Source organism: Podarcis bocagei (assembly GCF_964188305.1).
Source record: "Podarcis bocagei genome assembly, chromosome: 1".
Classification (NCBI taxonomy): domain Eukaryota; kingdom Metazoa; phylum Chordata; class Lepidosauria; order Squamata; family Lacertidae; genus Podarcis; species Podarcis bocagei.
The window spans coordinates 91,034,011-91,056,306 of NC_138125.1; the positions used below are offsets into that span (position 1 = coordinate 91,034,011).

A 22,296-nucleotide genomic window follows, 5' to 3' on the forward strand; every position below is an offset into this window, starting at 1 on the left:
TCAAATAAATTTTTAGAAGTAAAAACTGAGTACTGTAGAACTATATCATAGGTATAACTTGAGTAGTGCACAAGAAAGAAAAAGTTTAAGAATTAGAAATGAGCGAAAGCTTGGGTAAGCATGTCTTGGTAACAGTTGTTTAAAGCTGGTTACTGTCTCAACCTTTTGAGCCACCCAGGAGAGGGCATTCCAAATGGAGGGTGCCACCACCAATAAATCATCCTCCTTGTCTAGGTTTACTTACAAAAACATGAAAAATGTAACGATGCAGAACATCTATTACGCTTTGTGTACTTCTTACGCAGGGCAAAACATGTTAAACAATCCAAAGCAGACAAATGTTTATACAAATAAAACCAATGTTTTAGACTTATTACCTATAGTCAAATAGCTCAGGCCAATGGCACCACCATATATTATTAACATGCACAAGCCTATAAATGTGGACACACACTCCAGCCCCCATGCAGCTTACATAGGGTCTGAACATGCATCTTCATGCATGTGAGTACATTGCTTTGAAGTCTTGCAGCTAAACTATGTAAGCCGCCTCAACTGAGAAGTGTTAGGTGGAAAAGATGGTACGAAACCCAAGTTCCCCAACTTGGATGGATTTAAAGGAGGATTGGACAAACTCGTGGAAGTGAAGGCTTATGTTGAACCTCTGTATGCCAGTTGCTGGGAATCAAGCGGGGGGAGAGGGCTATTTTACGCAGGTCCCGTTGGCGGACTTCCCAAAGGCATCCAGGCAGCTATTGTGAGCAGGATGCCGCACTAGATCCAGCAGGGCTCATGCACTCAGTGCCTGCATGCCTGAATTTAACAACTCACATGTGGTGTGTTTTATTGTTTGTTTCTCGAACAACCATTGCCAATCAGCTAATTGTCCCTGCACTTAGTTCCTTCCTGGCCCCTTTCTTTATGAGAGGCATGCACACATGGCAGGTACCTGATCAAGTGGACTATCCAGGGCCGGATTTAGGTTTGATGAGGCCCTAAGCTACTGAAGGTAATGGGGCCCTTTATATGTCCAGCTGTCTTTTGTCAACAACAAATTGTCACTGTTTTTTTGTGTTGAATATATGCTATATGGTAATTTATGGACCTAATAAGGTATCTAAAGCCATTTGGACATACAAAATGTAGGCACCCTATATACAGAAATGAGCAAGCCAGTGATATTTTAGGGAGCAGACTAGCAGGCGGGGCCCATTACTTACACCATAGGAGACTACACAAAACACTGTTGCTGTACGTAGGTTTTATTTTATTTGCTTTTTATCTTATATTTTGGAAATGTACATCCAGGTGTTCTTTTCCTTTAATTTTTTGGGGGGCCCCAAGAGAGTGGGGCCCTAAGCTATAGCTTGTTTAGCTTATACGTAAATCCGGCACTGGCTAGCCCACGGATGCTTAGGCTGCCTAATAAATCTGTTAGCCTGCGAGGTGCCACAAATCTCTGGGCTGCTCTTTACTGCATCTGTCGTGGATGCTTCAGCTTAGATTCCTGCATTGCAAGAGGGCTGGACTAAAGACCCTCGGGGTACCTTTCCAACTCTACGATTCTACGACACCCGACGGTCAGCGACCTCCTTTCTGCCAAACGGCCGGCCCTGCTGCGCTCCCCGGCAAATCCGCCTCTTTCCTGGGCACTTGGGAAAGCGGCTCCAGGCTGAAAGAGGCTCCATCGCGGGAACTTTAGCCCTGGGGGCGCACGCCTCTTTCCCTCCCGCGCAACCCCCCCGTTCCTGTCGTCGTCCCCCCCCCCCCCCGCAGATCGGCCATGTTATGGAGGCGGAGAGAAACCGGATTCGCTCCCTGTCCTGCTCCGGAAGCGGCGGGGCGAATGGGAAGGGACGCGGAAGGGAGGCGTGAAAGCGGCGTTGCGCACTCTGCCGAAGCCGCGTCCCGATGGGCAAGAAGGAGCGAGGTGAGGAGCCGGAGAGGCAGCCCTTTCCTTTGCAAGGGGAGCGGAGCCCAGGGAGATCGTCCCGACCGAGTGGTCCTCAGGGATCTCATTCCCCACCCATCCCTAGCAAGGGAGATTTCCAAACCCTGGAAGCCCTCGGGGGTCCCTACTGTTTTCTTTCGTTGGGGAGGGTTTGATTACCTTACCGCTTTTGAACTGTAGGATGCATGACGGGATAAATAAAAGAGAGCTTTTAATATCTTAGGCGCCTCTGTCTTTTTCAACACATTCCTCTTTTGGGGAACGCAGCTGTAAAAAGGCGTCTTTTTTTCTGGCAGCTACAAAATCGGTATCTACAGTTAGGCAGGCCGATTAGCTATACTTGCTCCCGAGCCATGTTTTATTCACTTTGTGTTTTTAAGCATAGCTTATCGGTTTGAAAATTCAGCTCTCCTTAGTCACGTGTTGCCTACTGCTTTTCAAAACAGTGAATAAAAAGAATCTCTCCATGCACCTATGTGCTAGGGGCCCAAATCGAAGATTGGAACTGGCAGTTAGAGTTCAGTGATAAAATGCAGGCCCTTCCAGCAGGGAGTTCCCAGGTTTTTATCATCAACCCCTTACAGTTAAGAAGACTGGAGAGCCTTTCTAAGGCTCCAGAGAGCCTCATGTCTAAAGAATTTGGAAGCTTAGGGTGAATGGGCTGACTGAATGTCTCAACATTAGCCTCTTCTAGAGTTCATTTAAATTAGTAATATAGCCGTCAAGGAGCATGGAGAGAACAGATCTTTGGAGCAACACTGGTGGAATGTTTGGAGTGTGACTCCTTAGAATTGGCCGGATTGGAAGCTTGGTCCTTCAGTGATGTGTTTGAGTTTGACACTCCTGCTTTAGAGGGCCAATTTGTCTTGGTTTATTTGACCTGGTACTCCTCTTGCTGCCCAATGAATACTTCTCTCTCCATACTGTGCGTTGGCGGTGTAAACAACCCGGTCTGTGCCTCTTGCTAATTATTTTTTTAAAAACTCTTGTCAGGCATGACTTTCAGAGACGTATTAGTCCATGGAAGTTGTAAGCAGACATATGTGCATTTGAAGGAAAACACATTATCAGTGCTTAGCATGCAAGCACATTTTACTTCCATTTTTAAAGCAAATGAGTGTCCGGTTGTCGATCGGGTACGTCACTCTGTTTTGGGTCTTATCTCTTGCTCTGGGTTTTTTTACATGGACATTACTTGGAATGTAGAAAATAATAGTATGAAACACATTAAGGCTATACAGTCACGTTCAGAATGTGAATGTGATACTATTTGCTATACATTCATTTGCTACAAATATTTTCATTGTAGGGAATCTAATTTTGCCCTAATAACAGGAAAGGCTGATTGTATCCTATAGCCTTCTCAATGAGACAGAAAAGCGAATGCAGAGTGAGGGAAGTCTGGTCCTAATAGTTGCCCTGGAACAGCTAAATCTGCTCCACGTATTCTGTCAGGTGGGGGCCGGTAGCTGGGCATAGTTTGTGGGAAAGCCTTCCCAGTCAAATTAGGACCCCTGTCAGGCCTGGTTGGATCTGAGGGCAGAGAGGTTCCATATGGGTTTCTCTACAGACAGTGTAGTATTGTAAAATTCAGCGCCTGTGATTTGTTTAGCAGGAAAACGTTTTCTGAGTTGCGGGTGTGTTTTAAACCTCTTGGGCCTTGGTTTTCAGATAAGAAGAAATCTAAGAAACGACACTATGAGGAAGAAGATGAAGAAGAATATGATATCTCAGGCAAAGATTCCCAGGAAGCAGTTCCCTCGGCAGCAGGGAAGCAAGTGGAAGATTCCTCAAACAAAATAGATGAATATGGAGCGAAAGACTACAGGAACCAGATGCTCTTAAAGGCTGATCATTCCTCACGCCCCTTGTGGGTGGTAAGTTCCATGAACTTGGAATGCTCATGTTTCGGCAAAGGAAATGTATCAGAGTATTTGGATATATTGAGCTGGTTTGCATGTGATGTTGAGCCAAACTATGGCTTAGTGTGAACACAGAGGTTCCCAGAGAGGAGATTGCAGCCCGTGTGCTTCTTCTATTATGCTCTTGCACTGACTTGAACTGTCCCAACCTATACTCATGGATTGGAATAATATATGTGCCTTTAAAAGTTACCCTTTAAGTTCTTTTTAAGTGATGGCATTCCCCCCTCCCCCTTCTTCCAAGGAGCTCACAGCTCGGGGTAGCATGCATGGATGCTTACAACACGCATTTGCCCTTACAACAACCATGTGAGGTAGGCTAGGCCATCAGTATATAGTGGCCCCAAATCACCCAAAGTGAAGCTTCGTGGCATTTGAACCTGGGTCTTTCCATTCCTGCTCCAACCACTACACAATTGGCTTTGGGTGAAATTGTTTTATTATGAATTTTAATTACGGATAGTTTTTTTTAATATTCAGATTTATACTTCTTACCTTGCCATTGGGTTTATTTGTTGGTGAACTGCCTTGGTATTCTCAAAAAAGAGGGTGGGAAATAAATTCTTTTAATAATGATGAGCATGCAGATAATAAAAAGTATTATTACCATTGATGCTTGCCTTTTTTGTAGGCCCCTGATGGCCATATTTTCCTCGAGGCCTTTTCACCTGTTTACAAGTATGCCCAGGATTTTCTAGTCGCCATCGCTGAGCCTGTTTGCCGACCCACCCATGTCCATGAATACAAGTTGACGGCTTACTCCCTCTATGCTGCTGTCAGTGTGGGCTTGCAAACGAGTGATATCACCGAATATTTGCAGAAGCTAAGTAAGACTGGAGTGCCAGATGGGATCGTTCAGTTTATCAAGGTAAGCAGTTAATCATTGTCAGCTTGTTTTACTTTAAAACTAATAATATAACAACAACAACACAACAGCAGTCGTTGCTGTGCTTGGAGCTGCCCAAGAACATCGGTGCACAACTTAACATGATCTTCAATAGATGAGTGGTGGAGACTTGCCAGTCCCAAAGTTTAAGTGGGGCACAGCAGCGAAAAGAAGGAGGAAGCTAAACACTGAGGATCGGGCATCATGAAGAAGTGGATAGGTAGCTCAGTGGAGCAATGTTCTATGGATGCTGCAAAAGCACAGCCACTTGCTGCTGCGAATCTCGGCCAGGATTTTGCAAGCTAGTTCTGGTCAAAGCTGAGAGCAGATCTTTGTTATCAGGTTATCATGGGGCTAAGCCATGGTGTCTGTCTTCCACCCCTGGGCATAACATTTAGGAGAACTTCTCATGTGCATTCTATCCTTCACATAGTGAGCACTGCCTTGTTGCCAGTAGGTGCCATGGCATGGAATGAAGTTGGGGCAACCTGCTGTGTGATGCGCAGGATTCATGTGGCCGTGGGAGTTGTCTAAATCTCCAGGAGCCAACATGGTGCCCTCCAGATGTTGTTCAACAACTCCCTTCAGCTGCTGCCAGTATGGCCGATGGTTGAGGATGAGAGGGCCTGGCTGCCTATGGTCTAAGCCAGGGTTTCCAGTTCCCTGCTGTTTTTAGACTACAGTTCTCATCATCCCTGACCATTGGTCCTGCTAGCTAGGGATGATGGGAGTTGTAGCCCAACAGCAGCAGGAGACCCAAGTTTGGGAAGCCCTGGTCTAAACTAACTTTTTGAAAATGTGAGACCTTTGTTCTTTTTCATGTTTCAGGCAACTTGACCATGTAGCCTGCCTTGTTGGTGATCTTGTGAATTAAGTTGCAACATTACTCTCGCCATGTGTATAATGCAAATTGAATTTCTTCAGAAGTTGTTTCCAATGCATATTATTGTTTTGCAGCTTTGTACGGTCAGCTATGGGAAGGTAAAGCTGGTCCTGAAGCACAACAGGTAAGCAGGTGTTTGCTTTTTGAGTTGCAGGGGATTATTTCCCAACCCATTCCCAAATCCCAAATAAGAGCTGATTACTTTGTTTCAGCTGGGGTGCTGCTTGAGTGAATTATGTTCTGTTATAGAATGCCATTGCAGAAAGCGGTGTGATTGGAGAAGCAATGTTCTTAAGACACTGCCTCTTTTAAAACTGTCGTCAAGTATTAACTGTGCCATTACTTCACAGTTCTCCTAGAAGTATATGACATAGCATCCTAGCAAAGTGTGCCATACAGAGGAGCAACATGCCCCGTGGAGGCAGACCTTCTGTAAAATGGTGGTAGATGTTGCTAACATTTGTGAAATCTATAGAATTCCCTCTCCTTTTCTCTACTTCCTAGGTATTTTGTAGAAAGCACCCATCCTGAAGTCATTCAGCAGCTTCTCCAGGACCCGGTTATTAGAGACTGCCGGCTGAGGAATGCAGAAGGGGAAGAAACTGAACTCATCACTGAAACATTCACGAGTAAATCAGCTGTACGTTGAGATTCTGGACCACCTTTTTATGTAATATGGCCCCTTCTTTCTTGACTAGAAGCTGTAGAAAAGCTTACCTTCCTGCTGTACTCATCCCATTGGGGTTCACACTCCATTGGAGGTATCAGAGATGGCCATGAGGCATGTCGGTTACATGTTTCGCTGGGACACTCTACTTCTCTTCTTCTGCCAGCTGTCCTCACTGCTGTATGGCAGTGATGTGGGGCTCCTGCTTATTTGCAGCTTGTATTGGAGTACAACTTGTCTACTTAGTTGTCTTTTACAAGGTCCTCAGCAGCTAATTGATAGAACTTAAGCCTCTTTCTAGCCCCCTTTTCCTCTAGCCTGATGAATTTCTGTTCTAGATTGCCAAGTCTAGTGAAGGGGGCAGTGGCCCTTCGACGTCGCAAGGGACAGATGCTCAGGGTAAACCAGGTGTTCCTGCTGACTTATTTGAGTTTTACGAACAAATGGATAAGGATGAAGAGGAGGAGGAGGAAACCCAGACTGTGTCTTTTGAAGTGAAACAGGTAAAAAAAAAACCAACCCCCCCCCATAAATTTGATGGCACCCCCATTGAGGAGTACCCTAGCCACAGCATATTGAATATGGATTAATTCAGTTTTGCAGTAACAGTATGACTTGGCAGGACATGGTTCTCCATGGTTGTTGTCAGCCCTTTGCTGCTTAGTTTGAAGAGCCATTTTCCTTCCTCCCAGGCTCAGTTGTATCTGTGGGTCCTTCAGTGATCTTCAGTTTTGCATGCCATACTTCAGCTAACTGCCTTGGCAGTTTTGTGTGACCGCAGAACAATGTCCTTTAAACCAGTAAGACCAAATGTTCCTTAGAAACTGATTTCTATTGTAGTATGATGATTTGTCGGCAGCTGATAGGGTGAAGTGGCTCTTGGCCATGTTAATGCAAACTGTTAACTTAAGTTTAGCACAGCAAAGTATATTGAATGGTCTTTCAACAGTATACAGAGGAAGAACCAAGGCTACACATTCTGTTCCAAAGAGAATATCCTAATTCATGCTTAGTTTGGTCTGTGAACATTAATAGTGGCTGCTCTTCCCTTCCACAGAAATAGAATAGAAATTGTATGGCTATCTGTACCATTGGGAAGGCAGAGCTGAGAATAGTTCTGGATTGAGCTCATGACTTCAGTGAGTGTGATCCTTCACAAGCAGGGATAGGGAACCTGTGGCCCTCCAGGTGTTGCTGGACTACAACTTCTATGATCCCTAACCACTGGCCATACTGTTCACTATTCTGGTTTCAAGGGCATATTAGGAATTTCCTCCTGAATAACCTGAGTAGCGTCGGGTACAAGCTACCTTATGTTCGTGTGCACTCAGCCTGAGAAGTTGATCAGGGTGAAGGTTAGATATTAAAACTGTAGTAAGTGCTTTCTGCATCCCCATCAGCTGGAGCTCTAAACATCAATCAAGTATATAAATGTAAACATATGCTAGAAAATTAAAGCATAGGAGTGATTTTTAAAAAGAGAGAATTGATTTTCTTGTTGTGGCTCATAAAATGTGAGAAACATTTTCGGATTTGTCCATGATACCCAAAGCGTTGCAGCATGTGTGTGTGTGTTTGTGTGCTAACTAATAATAATTCCCCTCCATCTTGATGGGCCGCCCTAGAGCACCAAACACACAGTCAAACATTAAAAGCTTCAGATATAGCAACCTGACATTCTTCTTTCAAGCCTTACAGGAAGATTGTAGCTGAAGCTCCCAGCAAATAGCAGAGTAGCAAAATGAGAAAAAAGATTTTGCCCCTGCTTCTTTTTTAAGGAAATGATTGAAGAGCTTCAGAAGCGATGTATCCATCTGGAATACCCTCTACTGGCTGAATATGACTTCAGAAATGATTCGGTGAATCCTGATATTAATATAGACTTGAAGCCAACAGCTGTCCTCCGACCATACCAGGAGAAGAGTTTGAGAAAAATGTTTGGGAATGGCCGTGCTAGATCCGGTGTTATTGTCCTGCCTTGCGGTGAGTTGGCTGGGTTTAAGTTAAAAAGCTTTCTCAAATTCTCTGATTTTGGCTTAGGCTTCGTCACACATATGAGAGTGTTTATTTTGCCGGAAAGCAATCACTAATCTGAACTTTTATGGATATATATTTCTTGTGCTTGTAATGTCTCTTTTCATTCCTCTTGGAACAGCTTATCCGACTTACTCAGCTTGCATCTACATTTGTCTTGAGAGTGTTACCTGGGTCAGATGTGCCAGTTAAACTTTTCCATATTTGTGTGACAGGCAGGACATGCATCACAAGTGCTTTTTCATATGACCACTTTATTAGATGTTCTCTCGATAGAATGCAGCTCTCTGGGGTCTTGTGCGCTTTCTATTCTGGATCCTTCCGCACCTCGACCTGTGGTGCATTTTAGGCACATTTTTGACAACTTCCCGTCTTTTTGTCCACTGCAGGTGCTGGCAAGTCACTTGTAGGAGTCACAGCTGCTTCCACGGTCCGCAAGCGGTGCCTGATTCTGGGCAATTCCGCCGTCTCTGTAGAGCAGTGGAAAGCCCAGTTCAAAATGTGGTCCACCATAGACGACAGCCAGATCTGCCGATTTACTTCTGATGCCAAAGACAAGCCAATTGGCTGCTCCATCGCTATCAGCACTTACTCCATGTTGGGGCACACAACAAAGAGGTCGTGGGAGGCAGAAAAAGTAATGGAATGGCTGAAGAGTCAAGAGTGGGGCCTTATGATCCTCGACGAAGTGCACACCATCCCTGGTAAACAAGCCGTGTCCATGTCTGTGAACAATCCCATTTGCCCCAGTCTTAAATCCAGCACTACAGTCGTACCTTGGAAGTCGAATGGAATCTGTTCCAGAAGTCTGTTCGACTTCCAAAACGTTTGGAAACCAAAGTGTGGCTTCCGATTGGCTGCAGGAAACTCCTGCAGCCAATCGGAAGCTGCAGAAGCCCTGCCGGATGTTTGGGTTCCGAAAGAATGTTCCCAAACCAGAACACTCACTTCCATTTTTGCGGTGTTCGGGAGCCAAAACGTCCAAGTTCCAGGGCGTTCAGGGTCCAAGGTAAGGCTGTACTGAACTAGGGCATTCCCAGTTATTTCATTCTGTAATTTTGACGTGTGCTGTCATCTGACTTCAAAAATTAATACATGTTTCGGAACCCTAACATGGGTGGAGCATATTTCAGTGCTGCTAGTTGCCCTTAAAACTGCTTTGTGAGCTTTCTCAAAACAAGTAGGAGCTGCATTTTTTGTAATACCTACTACTTGACTACGATTGCTTTGTAGCCTCTCTTTTCATTATTCTTAAGCGGAGAGGGAGTGAAAACCCAGTATGATTCACTATATGACATTTAGATTTAGACATGGGCTAAACTTATTGCAAAACTTGGAGATTTCATCTCTAAAATGCGGGACTAGGGGTGGGTGGAATCACAAACCATCTCACCAAAAATATTGGGTCTTCAAACCCCCCTGAAAAATACAATTTAAAAAGCATACTTTTTCTTACGAAATTTAATATTGTTCTGTTTATTTTAAAAATTATAATGTGCTCGCCTTTCCATACTAGGATGGACTCCCTCCTCCCCGAAATATGATATGATTTTGCAACTGGGAATTCTTCTTTTATTAAGCAATTAATATACTAAGGATGTGGTCTCTGTATATTTACTTGGAAGTATCCTACTAAGTTTAACAGACTTACAGTCAGGGAAGTATATATAGAATTGCAGCCTGGAATTCTAAGCATAGCAGATTTAATTCCCATCTTGTAGGTTGTCCCTAGTTTTCTCAACTTCAAAAATTATAAAGAGGCTGCTTACTTTTGATTTGATTAATGCTTGTAGAGCATAAAAAATAAGACTAAACCCACCTGGTTAAAGAAAATTTCTAATCTAATGTGGCTCTTTGAAATAGGCATATTTTTGCCTAAGCCTTTTCATGTTACTCACAGTTCTAAAAATAAATGTGGCGCTCCAGCTTGAATGCCTTTCTAAATATCCCATTTTGAAATCAAAGCATAATCTGTTCTTCTGTGATTCTTCAGCAAAAATGTTCAGGCGTGTTCTGACCATTGTTCAAGCCCATTGCAAGCTTGGGCTGACAGCTACTCTCGTCAGAGAAGACGACAAAATCGTAGACTTGAATTTCCTCATTGGGCCTAAACTGTATGAAGCCAATTGGATGGAGCTGCAGAACAATGGCTATATTGCAAAAGTCCAGTGTGCTGAGGTAAATTATACCTTGTTCCTTAAAGCTGTTGTTCTTCCCTGGACTCCTGATTATGTTCTTAAACATTCAGAGTAGCCACAGAATTGCTTTTTCTGTAGATCAATTTCTTTTTTCTAACCTAAAACTCTGAAATGTCTATCATTGGGTATATGGCCATGCTCCTATTCTGCAATGAGTTTTCCCCTATCATGGAATTTAAAATCAGGAAACAGGACTAACACAAATCATGGCAAGTTTTCCCAGTATTAAATCTGTTAGCTTTTCAGCTATTGCCACACAGCTGAAAAATGAAGATGCTACAAATACTACAGTCTTAAGCACTCTTGAGCAATTGTTTGCTTACAGTGGATTTTTATATATATTTGCCTTACTAAAGCCCTTTTCTGGTATTCATCTTCTGAGTTAAAAAAGCACCATGGAGGGTGGCAGCAGTGATGAGTATGCTACTGTTCCTACTTAATTTGCTGGAGGGGGGAAACTAATACATTCATCTCTGTGTCTCTCTCCCCACCCCCAAGCGTTTGCTTAGTTCAGAAGAAGAATGCCTGAAGAGAGCTTTCGTCTTGCAAATAGACAGTATATAAAAATCCTCTCTCTGAAAGTTGCATTTTGAGTTAACCCATTTTTACCATGTGAAATAACCAGTCTGCTTTGAAACACTCAGTTCTCCCCAGCAACAGCAGAGGGCAGCGCCCCATTGCATGATCAGGCAACGGTGTGTTTGGGGCATGTGAGTTGAACTATTTCTTGTTAACTTGAAACCAGAGATGTGGATGGCAGGAACTGCTGCACAAGGTTTACTGCTCGTAAGGGTGAGAATACTGGATGAACTGCAGCCAGAATGGTATTTGCCCAGAAGTGGGAAGAAGATGCTGTACCAACTAAGGAAGAGCGGCTGATTAAATTGATGGATTATGCTGAAATGGCAAAACTGGCAGGTGTAATAAGAAATGGGGGGGGGTGATCTTAAAGAGTGGGGGAAAATTTTAGAATATTTGAAAATTTCTGGCATACAGGCACGTTCATTAGTAGGATTAATTTAAACCAAGCAGTTAAAATTGTACTAAGATAAATGGAAGAATAACCAAAAAAATGGAGTAAAGTAGAAAATGCAGTGTTATACAATCTAAATTAGAGAAGGAACCACAAAAGACTGGGTGTGGGAAGTCAAATATGCAATTGTATCAGAGGTATGTGTTTGTAAGGTGTGTATTTGTCAACTTTTGAAAAACGGAAAATAACATTTATTTTAAAAAGAGAATACTGGATAATCTGGCAGGGTGACCCAGAGGCCTTAAAGTACCCGAACCTAGAAATATCACTAAAAGTAGTCCACCCCATATTGGGGGGTGGGAGTGTGACATCACACATTTCTCTTATTTTTATTAAGCATTGCTTCACGTGTTGAAAGGTAGCAGTGTGAGAGGATGCACAGGTGAGTCATCCATCCTCAGCTCACGCTAGGTTTGGCTCCCATCCAAACAAGCTGCCTCTACCAATTTTCTCCGATTTTCCCTCTCTCTATTCTTGACCCTCACTAAAGGACTTGGGGTGGGGTGCGGGGGGCTGCAGTGTGAAGCAGAGAGCAAATTTCCCTTTTACAAGTGCTGCTTTAGACACAATGCATTGTGTTATGTTGTCCAGGGGATGCAGTGAATAATTTTTCTTCCTCTTTTTAGGTGTCCTTTAAAAAATTCACAAACATCCTTTTTATGTTGTAAATGTCTGCTCTTGTTGAGGTGCTGTGTAGTCCCTTCATCCTTTTTTATCATACAGCATAACCTTATAGACTTTTATCATAGTTCTCTTCTGAGAAATATCTTACAGAAATATTCTGACTGGAATCTAACTTAGTTTTATTTGGCTTAAACATAGGTATGGTGCCCAATGTCTCCTGAGTTCTACAGAGAGTATGTGGCTATTAAAACAAAGAAGAGGATATTGCTCTATACAATGAACCCAAACAAATTCAGGGCTTGCCAGTTCCTGATTAAGTTTCATGAGCGAAGGAATGACAAAATCATAGTCTTTGCCGACAATGTGTTTGCTTTGAAGGAGTATGCGGTTAGGCTGGGCAAGTAAGTATTGAATGAAGGGTAAACATGAATATATGTGTTATGGTTGCCCATATGTTTCATATCCACAGTAAAATGGCATGGTGAACAGCATCGACTCACTTAGTCTTTTCCCAGTGCTGTCAAAAATGGCATTTGGTTTTTCTGCTAATTCTCCTTCCTCTTAAAAAACAAACTATAGTGATGGGGAGCAAGAGAGTGTTATAAACATCTATACAATTTGCAGAAGCAATATTAGGAGGAAGGGTTCAAATCTTGGATCATATGTAAAATTGTATTCTAATTAAGAGATTGTATCCAACACCATTTGTGAGTGGAGCACACTGAGGCAGTTCCTACAGTACCAGGGCCTATAGAGCCAGAGTCCGGACCTTTAAAGGTGCCTTCCCCTGGGCTGGAGGAACTGAGGGCCTCACAAAGTACTTCACCAATTCAACAGCACAGGAAGTGCACCAGGAGGCCATGAAGTGTGGGATAAATACCTGATTTCAGGCCAAGTGTTGGCCTTTTGTTTCCAAAAAGCAATGGAGTCTAAGAGTAGTGGACTGGAGGCCAAGACTTCGAAGGCCTCCGCTCACTTCTGCTCCCTGTCAGAGGAAGTTTTCCGTTTGGAGCTCTTGGCAGAACTGTGACACTGACCCCCCATACCCTGTGGGCTCTTCTGCAGGAGCAGAACTGGATACCTACATAAACTTTAAACTGAACAAAATGAGATTTTTATTAAGAAATGTTCAACGGTGTGGGGCTTGACTAGACAAAAGTGCTGTGGCTCAGAGAGAGCAACAGAACTTGTTTAATGTTGCTTTAACTACTCCCGGGTTGAAATTCCTGTTCTAGACTTCTAAAAAGGGGTTTATCTTTTGTGGAGAATTGTGAGGACAGTTGGAAACTTATTCAAATAAGTCACATTAGATACGTGTAGGCCATAGTTCAGTCATAGTAACATGCTTTACATTTGGAAAGTTCAGATTCAGTCGCTGACATCACCACTTAAAAATATCAGGGACCAGATGATGCAGAAGAAATCAAGTCCCTGGAGAGCCACCATCAAAGCAGACAATACTAGGCTAGGTGTACAACTGGTTTCATTAAGATGTAAAGAAAAACTGGTTTTATTATTATTATTATTGGAGTGAGTTATGGTGAGGCTCTGGATTGCGTACTCTTCTGGCACAGCTGCGAGGAGGAGACGGAAGCTTTTGCATATGGACAAGCTGAGACCAAGACAACTTGGGTCCTAACCCATCATTTGAAGCTGACTTGATTCCACAAACCGTAGTTAAGATTAACCACAGCGTGCTCAAGTTCGGACGTAATGACAAGATGCAGTTAATAAAAAATGGAAGGGAGAGCTTCCCACCTGCCTGTCATTGTGCTGGAAGAGGAGAGGGAGAGCAAAAGCACAAGAGCCCCAGCTTCACTTCAGCTGATTCCTTTAATGATAAACTATCATTAAATCCAAACACAACCGGTGTCTGACCTGGTAGAGCAGCTGCTTACAGTTGTTTGTTTTGAATTGACCTACATTCTGAAACTTACCAGTTCATTATTTCCAACCCAGCGATGGTTGCTTTGCCAATATTTGCTGATGAATATAAGCATAACAGCAATGCGGGAGCAAGTTTTACCACATGCTTTTTTGTTTCTATAGTTACAAATCACCTTTCCTCTTTGCCTCAGGACAGGGTATACTGTTTAATGTACAGGTACAAAAATGCTGTCTAAGGAACCATAGAAGTACTGTGTCGAGTGGTGCTCGTTACTGCACAAAACTGGGAAATTGCTCATGGTAGCTGGGAGATACTGTGCCCTCACTCTCAAGTCATGCTAAGCCGAGCCATGGTTTAGCATGAACAAGCAAAGAGCAGAGGTTGAAGCCACTGTTCTCCCTCCCTTCACCAGCCATCTGATTACTATGTCAGTCTATGGTTTCACTTAGTATGTTGTTTGAACTATGGTTTGTGGTTTAGCTCTCTTCCAGACAAACCACGACCTGGAACCAAGGTCAGCTCTATGGTTTGCAACTCATACATTGTCTGGAGACAACAAATCTGCATAGCCTTAAGCATTGTTTGGCACTGCATGTGAACCTGGCCTGTGTGAATCTGAATCTACCAAGAAACTGAAATCCATATATTCTCTCAGATGTGTTGTATATTTCCCTTTTTCTCTCTCTTCCTTTGGTTTTGTAAAAAGATACGGCTGCTCTTTTGTGTGGTTTCTTCTTCTTCTTTTTCTTTTTCTTTTTGGCCAAGAAAACAAGACATTTCTTCCTCCCTAGATGGTTTTACTTCTGTAAAGCCTAAACAGTCTCTTTGGTTGCAGTTCTTGACCAAGCTCTTTAGGCTCAGCAACCTGGGTACTCTGTCACAAAGGGACGCTCCCAGAAAAAAATTAATCCACAGGGGCAGCTTGTTATGCAAGGACACGAGTGGGAAGGGGGAAGGGAGGACACAGCTGTTAATGTGCTAACTCAGTGAATTTAACAAAAGAAAACACCTTTTTTATTTTAACAGCTGCTGCTATCCTTTCATGTAGGATTAGCAGATAAATTCAGCCCACTGATTTGTTGAGTCAGGAGGCACACATCAAGCAGATAACATTTACAACTGTCTGGATTTATTTCTTTGGAAGGGGTGTCGGGAAGAATGGGTTTATCTTCAGGCGGGTGGGTCCTCAGTGCAGTCGGAAAAGAATGCTGCAAGGAAAGCAAAGTGTTTTTGTATTTTGAATGGAATGTGGAAAATATGCGGAACAGATTTATTTTAAAATTCCCATGGTTTTTGAGTCTTCGTAATGCCTGTTCCACATACCTGAGTCCATGGGACAGAAGGCAACACCCGTTCATCACATTTTTTTGTGTCCTTTTTTCTATTTAGACCCTATATATATGGGCCTACAGCACAGGGAGAAAGAATGCAGATCCTACAGAATTTCAAACACAACCCCAAAATCAACACCATCTTTATTTCAAAGGTAATGGAAAGCGATCTGTTAGTTACCAAATTGGCTTGGGATGTTACACAGCTTATTTTGAGCAGCCTGTGAAACGGCTATAACGTTGACAGAATTATTTATTTACTGTAGCCCACAAATCCGCGTTGCTTGTTAAAGAGTTGTTTGTTTTTATTTTCAATGCCGGAAACAACACATTTGTTAAGAGATTGTTTCTGTATTGTAGGTAGGAGACACGTCCTTTGATTTGCCAGAAGCCAATGTCCTCATTCAGATTTCGTCCCACGGCGGGTCTCGAAGGCAGGAGGCTCAACGATTGGGTCGAGTGCTGAGAGCCAAAAAAGGTAACTCAAGGCCTGTGCCCCTGAAAGTCTTCTGTTTTAATGGGACACTCAAGCATGAAAGTAACATAAGTCAACTCATGTAGCCGGCTAAGCATGTACAATTTGCCATTGTGCTAGTTTGTCACTGTCAGCTCCAGGTCACAGGTTAAAACAAAATTCAAGGGTAGTTCTAAAACGTGCTGCAGTAGGGGGCCATCTTTCCCTTTGTCTTTCTTGCCTAATCGCTCCTCATATGACACTTAGCATTAGCATTTTGTATGTCTTGTAAAGACACACTTTCGCAAGCCTTGTGCTCAAGGGGCTCTGTTCTAATTGTTCTTACTGAACTTCCAAGGCAGCTGTGTTAGAGTTCTAAGGTGTGTCTGTTGCATAGTACTAGGATCTTGGCATAGGATTGAACATGCTTCCTGCTGCATTGCTGATCATTTTTAACACCTTGACCAGCAAAGGGCTCTATGCATGTGGCAGTGTGCTGCTGGCAGTAATGGCACCCGGCTCTTAGAATCGTAGGTTTGGAAGGGACCCCAAGGGTCATCTAGTATAGCCCCCTGCAGTGCAAGAATCTGTCACCCGACATGGGGCTCAAACCCACTTCCCTGAGATTAAGAATCTCGTGCTCTTCCTGACAGATATCATTGGATTGGGGGAGATTAGAATTATCCAGTGTTTAAGCATAGGGATAATGGGAAGTAATTGCATGGAATAAAGAATTCCTGCCTACATTGATGTGTGTGTTTCTTTCAAATGAAGGCATTGTTAGGGGGAAAGGAAACAAGAATAAATATGAAACATAAGAATAGTTGCTAATACCAAATAGCTGAATTTTACTGCTTATAGTAGAGGGTTGTATTTTAACTTGCTTTACATGATCTTATGGAGTGAATTCTAACAGCATTGTGTCTTTGGTTTATAGCTTTGGTGTACCTCATATCCTAATATAATCCTAGCCACTCAAGTGAAATATTGGGTATGCAGAACATACAAACAAAAAACCACTGATTTCATATATGACATGTATAGGTTGGTTGATGTGAAATATTCTTTGTGCACTACACACCAGAAGGGTATGATTCTGCAATTACTGCAAACGCTGAATGGAGGGTGGCAGAAGGAAACCTGGCTCCTGCCCAGTTGACTTAGAGAGACCAGGGTGCTTTGAGCTGAAATAACCACTTGGGACTTTTGCCCATCTAAGGGGAGCTCTTTTCCTTTGCCTAACTGCAGCTTTTGAATTGGCAGCTGGTGGTTTACTTGATTATCAGTGATCGTAGGCTGCTGACATGGCAATAAGATAACTACAAAATGTTTGTTTCTTGACATCCTGACGTGCTTTTATGTGCTACTACTTCTCTAGGAATGGTTGCAGAGGAGTACAATGCCTTCTTTTATTCCCTGGTCTCCCAGGACACTCAAGAAATGGCATACTCAACCAAACGTCAACGGTTTCTAGTAGATCAAGGCTACAGCTTTAAGGTAATGTTGTCCCCCATTAACTTGCAATATTTTTTACAGTGACTGGCACCTGAGTGTTCTGTGGATCAACAACGCCGCAACTTAGAAACACAGTAACACTGCACTAACTTTATTACCTCTGGTTCTGTGTTGCTCATAAAGAGATAAAGGTGGGACAACAATCACATCAAGTATGTTGCTTCACCTTGGTTATTTAATAGTTAATTGTTTATAAGTTGCACTGTTACTGATACAAACTCGAATTTATTTATTACACACACACCCTGCTCTTTTCTTGAATTAGCTCAAGGCAACATGTACAGCTCTCCTCTATTATCCTACCAAATAGGCTGGATAATAGAGAGTGGGATGGAGGGGGTTAGGCCTTAGATCACCCAGTGGGCTTCATGTCTATGTGGGAAACTGAACTTTGGCACTCCCCAGTCTTAGTCCAATTCCGTAACGCAGGGGTAGCCAAAATAGTGCCCTTCAGATGTTGTACTACAACTTCCAGCAGTCTCAGCCAGCCCAGTCAGGGATTCTTCTGCTAAACACTGTATCACCCCGGCCCATTATTTCCTCAGATAATAATAATAATAATAATAATAATAATAATAATAATAATTAATAATAATTTATTATTTATACCCCGCCCATCTGGTTGGGTTTCCCCAGCCACTCTGGGCGGCTTCCAACAAAACACTAAAATACAATAACCTATTAAACATTAAAAGTTTCCCTAAACAGGGCTGCCTTCAGATGTCTTCTAAAAGTTTGGTAGTTATTTTTCTCTTTGACATCTGGTGGGAGGGCGTTCCACAGGGCGGGCGCCACTACCGAGAAGGCCCTCTGCCTGGTTCCCTGTAACTTGGCTTCTTGCAGCGAGGGAACCGCCAGAAGGCCCTCAGCGCTGGACCTCAGTGTCCGGGCAGAACGATGAGGGTGGAGACGCTCCTTCAGGTATACTGGACTGAGTACAGTGCCGCATCCATAAGCTTCACTATGAGAGGTGTAGTTAATTTCTGTATGTAACATCTCTCTTCCTTCCTGTGTCTCAGGTGATCACTAAACTTGCAGGTATGGAGGAGGAAGAGCTTATGTTTTCATCCAAGGAAGATCAGCAGCAGCTTCTCCAAAAGGTTTTGCAAGCATCAGATATGGATGCTGAGGAAGAGGTGGTTGCAGGAGAGTACGGCTCAAAGTCATCTCAGGCAAGTGGATATCCTGGTAGCCTGTCAAGTTTGATGTGGAGCAAAGAGGAATTTAATGTTCAACGCTGCTCACCACACCCACCGCCCAAGGGAAGTGGCCCTGCCTCTACCTGCTTCAGTGGTAGTGGCTTCCATGATGAATGAGAGGAAAGGAAGTAGAAAGTTATTTTCCCCATCCCTGTCCATCCTGCAAGAAAGAATAAAAGGAGGGAGTTTTTTTCAGGATACAGGTGGTGAATGATTATGAGGGGACACAACCTAGCTCCGAAAATAAAGTGTGTGTGTGTGTAACTATCACAAATCTTGTTCACACATCATATGAATGTAGGGGTTTCATATGTAGAACAGACATTGCTACCCTGACATTGCACTTTCTGCTGGTCCTAGCCTCTCCGCTCCCACATGGCAGTTCAAGTGTAGGCACACTCTGCTCATTTGAGACACCTGTGTGAAAAAGGGTTGCAGGCTCTGCCTTAGACTGTAGACGTTACTAAATTCTTATCCTCTCTCCTTCTAGGTTTCCCGGCACTATGGCACAATGAGCTCTATGTCTGGAGCAGATGATACAGTTTACATGGAATACCAAGCCTCACGAAGCAGGGCCTCCTCAAATAAACACGTCCATCCCCTTTTCAAACGCTTTAGGAAATAGTACAAGGAGAGTGCATTATGCATCTCTTCTTCCTGTAAAAAGAGGAGATAGATGAGTGAAGCAAACTCGTATTTTACAAATGGACTTTACCTTTATTATTTATGTGTGGTATTTCATAGGTAATGCTTTCAATTTTTATTTAACAGTTTAAAGATGACTTCAGAATAATTCTCAGCTGAGGAAACTATTTTTGTATATGTTTGTAACAAGTACACGGTAAAGGTTCAGATATCTTGAAAGCACTGAATAAAAATATTCTGTACAAAAACCACCCGTAAATCATCTCATTGTCTCTTTTTCCTCTGACTCCTCTTGGTGCCTCAAATTGGATGCCTTTAGTGAAGACTCAGCCATGCTAAGAACAGTGGTCCTATTGATTTCAGACCCTTATGTAATGCTTCTGATCTAGTTTTTCCCCTAGCCATAGGCTTCCAAGAAAAAGTGATGAGAGGAGTTGCACATACCTAAGACTGGGAAGTGTTGAGCCATATTACATATTATGCAGTTTTGGTCCTTAACCATGATGCTTATATTTCCTTTTCAGGCTCAACGGCCAACAATTTTCAGTTCCGTGTTATGCCAATGATATGGTCCTTTTATCCCAGAGAAGCATTTGAGATGGGTGTTTTAGTTAGGAGATGTAGTAATAAAAACTGACAGGTTACACGAAAATTGAGATGGTCTTTGAGTATAATCCTCCTTGATTTAAATATACCATGGACAGTCATCTGTTGGAGCAATTTTTCCTCTGCTATGTTTTGTGCAAATAAAGGCTGGTGTTACCAGATCTAATACACCAGGGCTATAGGCACTGTATAGATATACCATACTGCATTGCGTCTTTTTGAAATGGAGGTACTTCCCAAATAACTTGTGGATCAGTTCAAACTTAACAGATACCGTGGTACCTCAGGTTACAGACGCTTCAGGTTACAGACTCCACTAACCCAGAAATAGTACCTCAGGTTAAGAACTTTGCTTCAGGATGAGAACAGAAATTGTGCGGCTCCGGCGCAGCAGCAGTGGGAGGCCCCATTAGCGAAAGTGGTACCTCAGGTTAAGAACAGTTTCAGGTTAAGAACTGACCTCCAGAAAGAATTAAGTTCTTAACCCGAGGTACCACTGTATAGGGTTTCTACAAAACTTCAAGATCAGTTTCTACAGTGGCTTCTTTCTAGTCCTAAGAACGTGGCTGCTATAACAATTAAACTGGAAATATACATAGGTGTCTCTACTAAAATTGACAGTTACAGATAGGTAGCCGTGTTGGTCTGCCATAGTCAAAATAAAAAAAAATCCTTCCTGTAGCACAGAGACATTGGATTCTTATCCCATTATACATGACTAAGCCATTTCTCACCTCACCCCTTGCCTTTTCCTGTAAGACCTATTACAGTCGTTAAGAGTCGTCAACAGGCTCATCTCAGCTACCTGCCAATCTCCCATTCCCACCACCCTTCTGAGTAATACCCCTCCCCACCTTCTCACTATATAGAAGGATCTGGCAACTTCTGTTTCAGTGTATCTGAAGAAGTGTGCATGCACACGAAAGCTTATACCAAGAACTAACTTAGTTGGTCTTTAAGGTGCTACAGGAAGGAATTTTTTTATTTTAAAATTGACAGGTTTAGGTTAAGAAGTTCTGATGCATCAGGTCAAAGGCCCATTGAGTCCAGATTCTGCATGCAGGAGTGAGTACAGCAGTAGTCTATCCACTTGTGATTCCCCATTCCTGTTCCAAATAATTCCTGGGCATAATGGCTATGTTATATCTTAGCATGCAATGTGTACTTCCCTAATCTGTATACAAAATAAATGACACCTCATGAAAACAGTTGTCACAGATTTGTAAGAGTTTAGGCCAGATGTAGTTTGACCAAAGAGTTCTTACCAGGCCAAGGTTTACTGAAACAAGGCAGTCCTGAAGGTTGAAGTGAGTGTTTGATATTGGAGAGTGAGAAGAAATTGTGTTTCCATGTTTGTGTGTTGTTTTTAAGTGACCAATATTGCAACGAAGGAAAGAAAATGGAAGATTTTGCATGTTTCTTCTTGCCTGTTGCATTGTACAAAATAAGTAGCACTTTGGGGTATGCATTTGGCAAAAATAGTTGGATGGCAGACAAGTTGCAAACTGATCTTTTAGGTGAAGACGCCTAAAACTACAAAAAGCAAACGAGGTGTTAGCCTGTATGAAAAATTCCTAAAACCACATTAGGGTGATACTTCTATTTAGCCAACCAAACCCTTCTTAAATAGCACACAAGCTTTCAATTTTTCCAGAACTCATTATGTTAATTGGTTTTTAAAAAGCAAAGGATGGTGGTGAAAAATTTTGGCTGATGTTAAAGCCATGGATCAAGTCTGCGTTTCAGTCAGTCTTAAGATGGAACGTCGGAGGAGGCAGCAGACATTCAAACGGGACTGTAATAATACAGTGGTCTAGTTTGCATGTTGTATTAAAAAGGTAAAGGGACCGCTGACCATTAGGTCCAGTCGAGACCGACTCTGGGGTTGCGGCACTCATCTCGCTTTATTGGCTGTGGGAGCCGGCGTACAGCTTCCGGGTATGTGGCCAGCATGACTAAGCCGCTTCTGGCGAACCAGAGCAGCGCCCGGAAACGTCGTTTACCTTCCCGCCAGAGCGGTACCTATTTATCTACTTGCACTTTGACGTGCTTTCAAACTGCTAGGTGGGCAGGAGCAGGGACTGAGCAATGGGACCTCACTCCGTCGCGGGGATTCGAATATGTATGAATTGATCAATATAATTATATCTTAATGGCTATCACATGGAAGAGAGAACAGGCTTGTTTTCTCCTGCTCTGGAGGGTTGGACTCGAACCAATGGCTTCGTGTTACAAGAAAGGAGATTCCGACTAAACATCAGGGAGAACTTTCTGACAGGAGGAGCTGTTCGACAGTGGAACGGACTCCCTCAGGAGATTGTGGACTCTCCTTCCTTGGAGGTTTCTAAGCAGAAGCTGGATGACCATCTGTCTTGGGTGCTTTAGTTGAGATTCCTGCATTGCAGGAGGTTGGACTAGATGGTTCTTGGGATCCCTTCCAACCCTAAAATTCTAAGAAAA

General features: G+C 43.0%; 1 protein-coding gene across 1 annotated transcript; it reads left to right on the forward strand.

Moving 5' to 3' along the window:
* The first annotated feature begins 1,782 nt into the window (after positions 1-1,782).
* On the forward strand, positions 1,783-19,479 carry ERCC3 (ERCC excision repair 3, TFIIH core complex helicase subunit). Its single transcript, XM_081196991.1, has 15 exons — positions 1,783-1,930; positions 3,623-3,828; positions 4,505-4,741; positions 5,717-5,766; positions 6,147-6,282; positions 6,648-6,812; positions 8,088-8,292; positions 8,733-9,047; positions 10,337-10,521; positions 12,397-12,599; positions 15,476-15,572; positions 15,778-15,895; positions 17,250-17,368; positions 18,406-18,558; positions 19,076-19,479. Exons 1-15 carry the CDS (start codon positions 1,912-1,914, stop codon positions 19,208-19,210), a joined length of 2,343 nt encoding a protein of 780 aa, XP_081053117.1. The 5' UTR covers positions 1,783-1,911; the 3' UTR covers positions 19,211-19,479.
* The last annotated feature ends 2,817 nt before the right edge of the window (positions 19,480-22,296 follow it).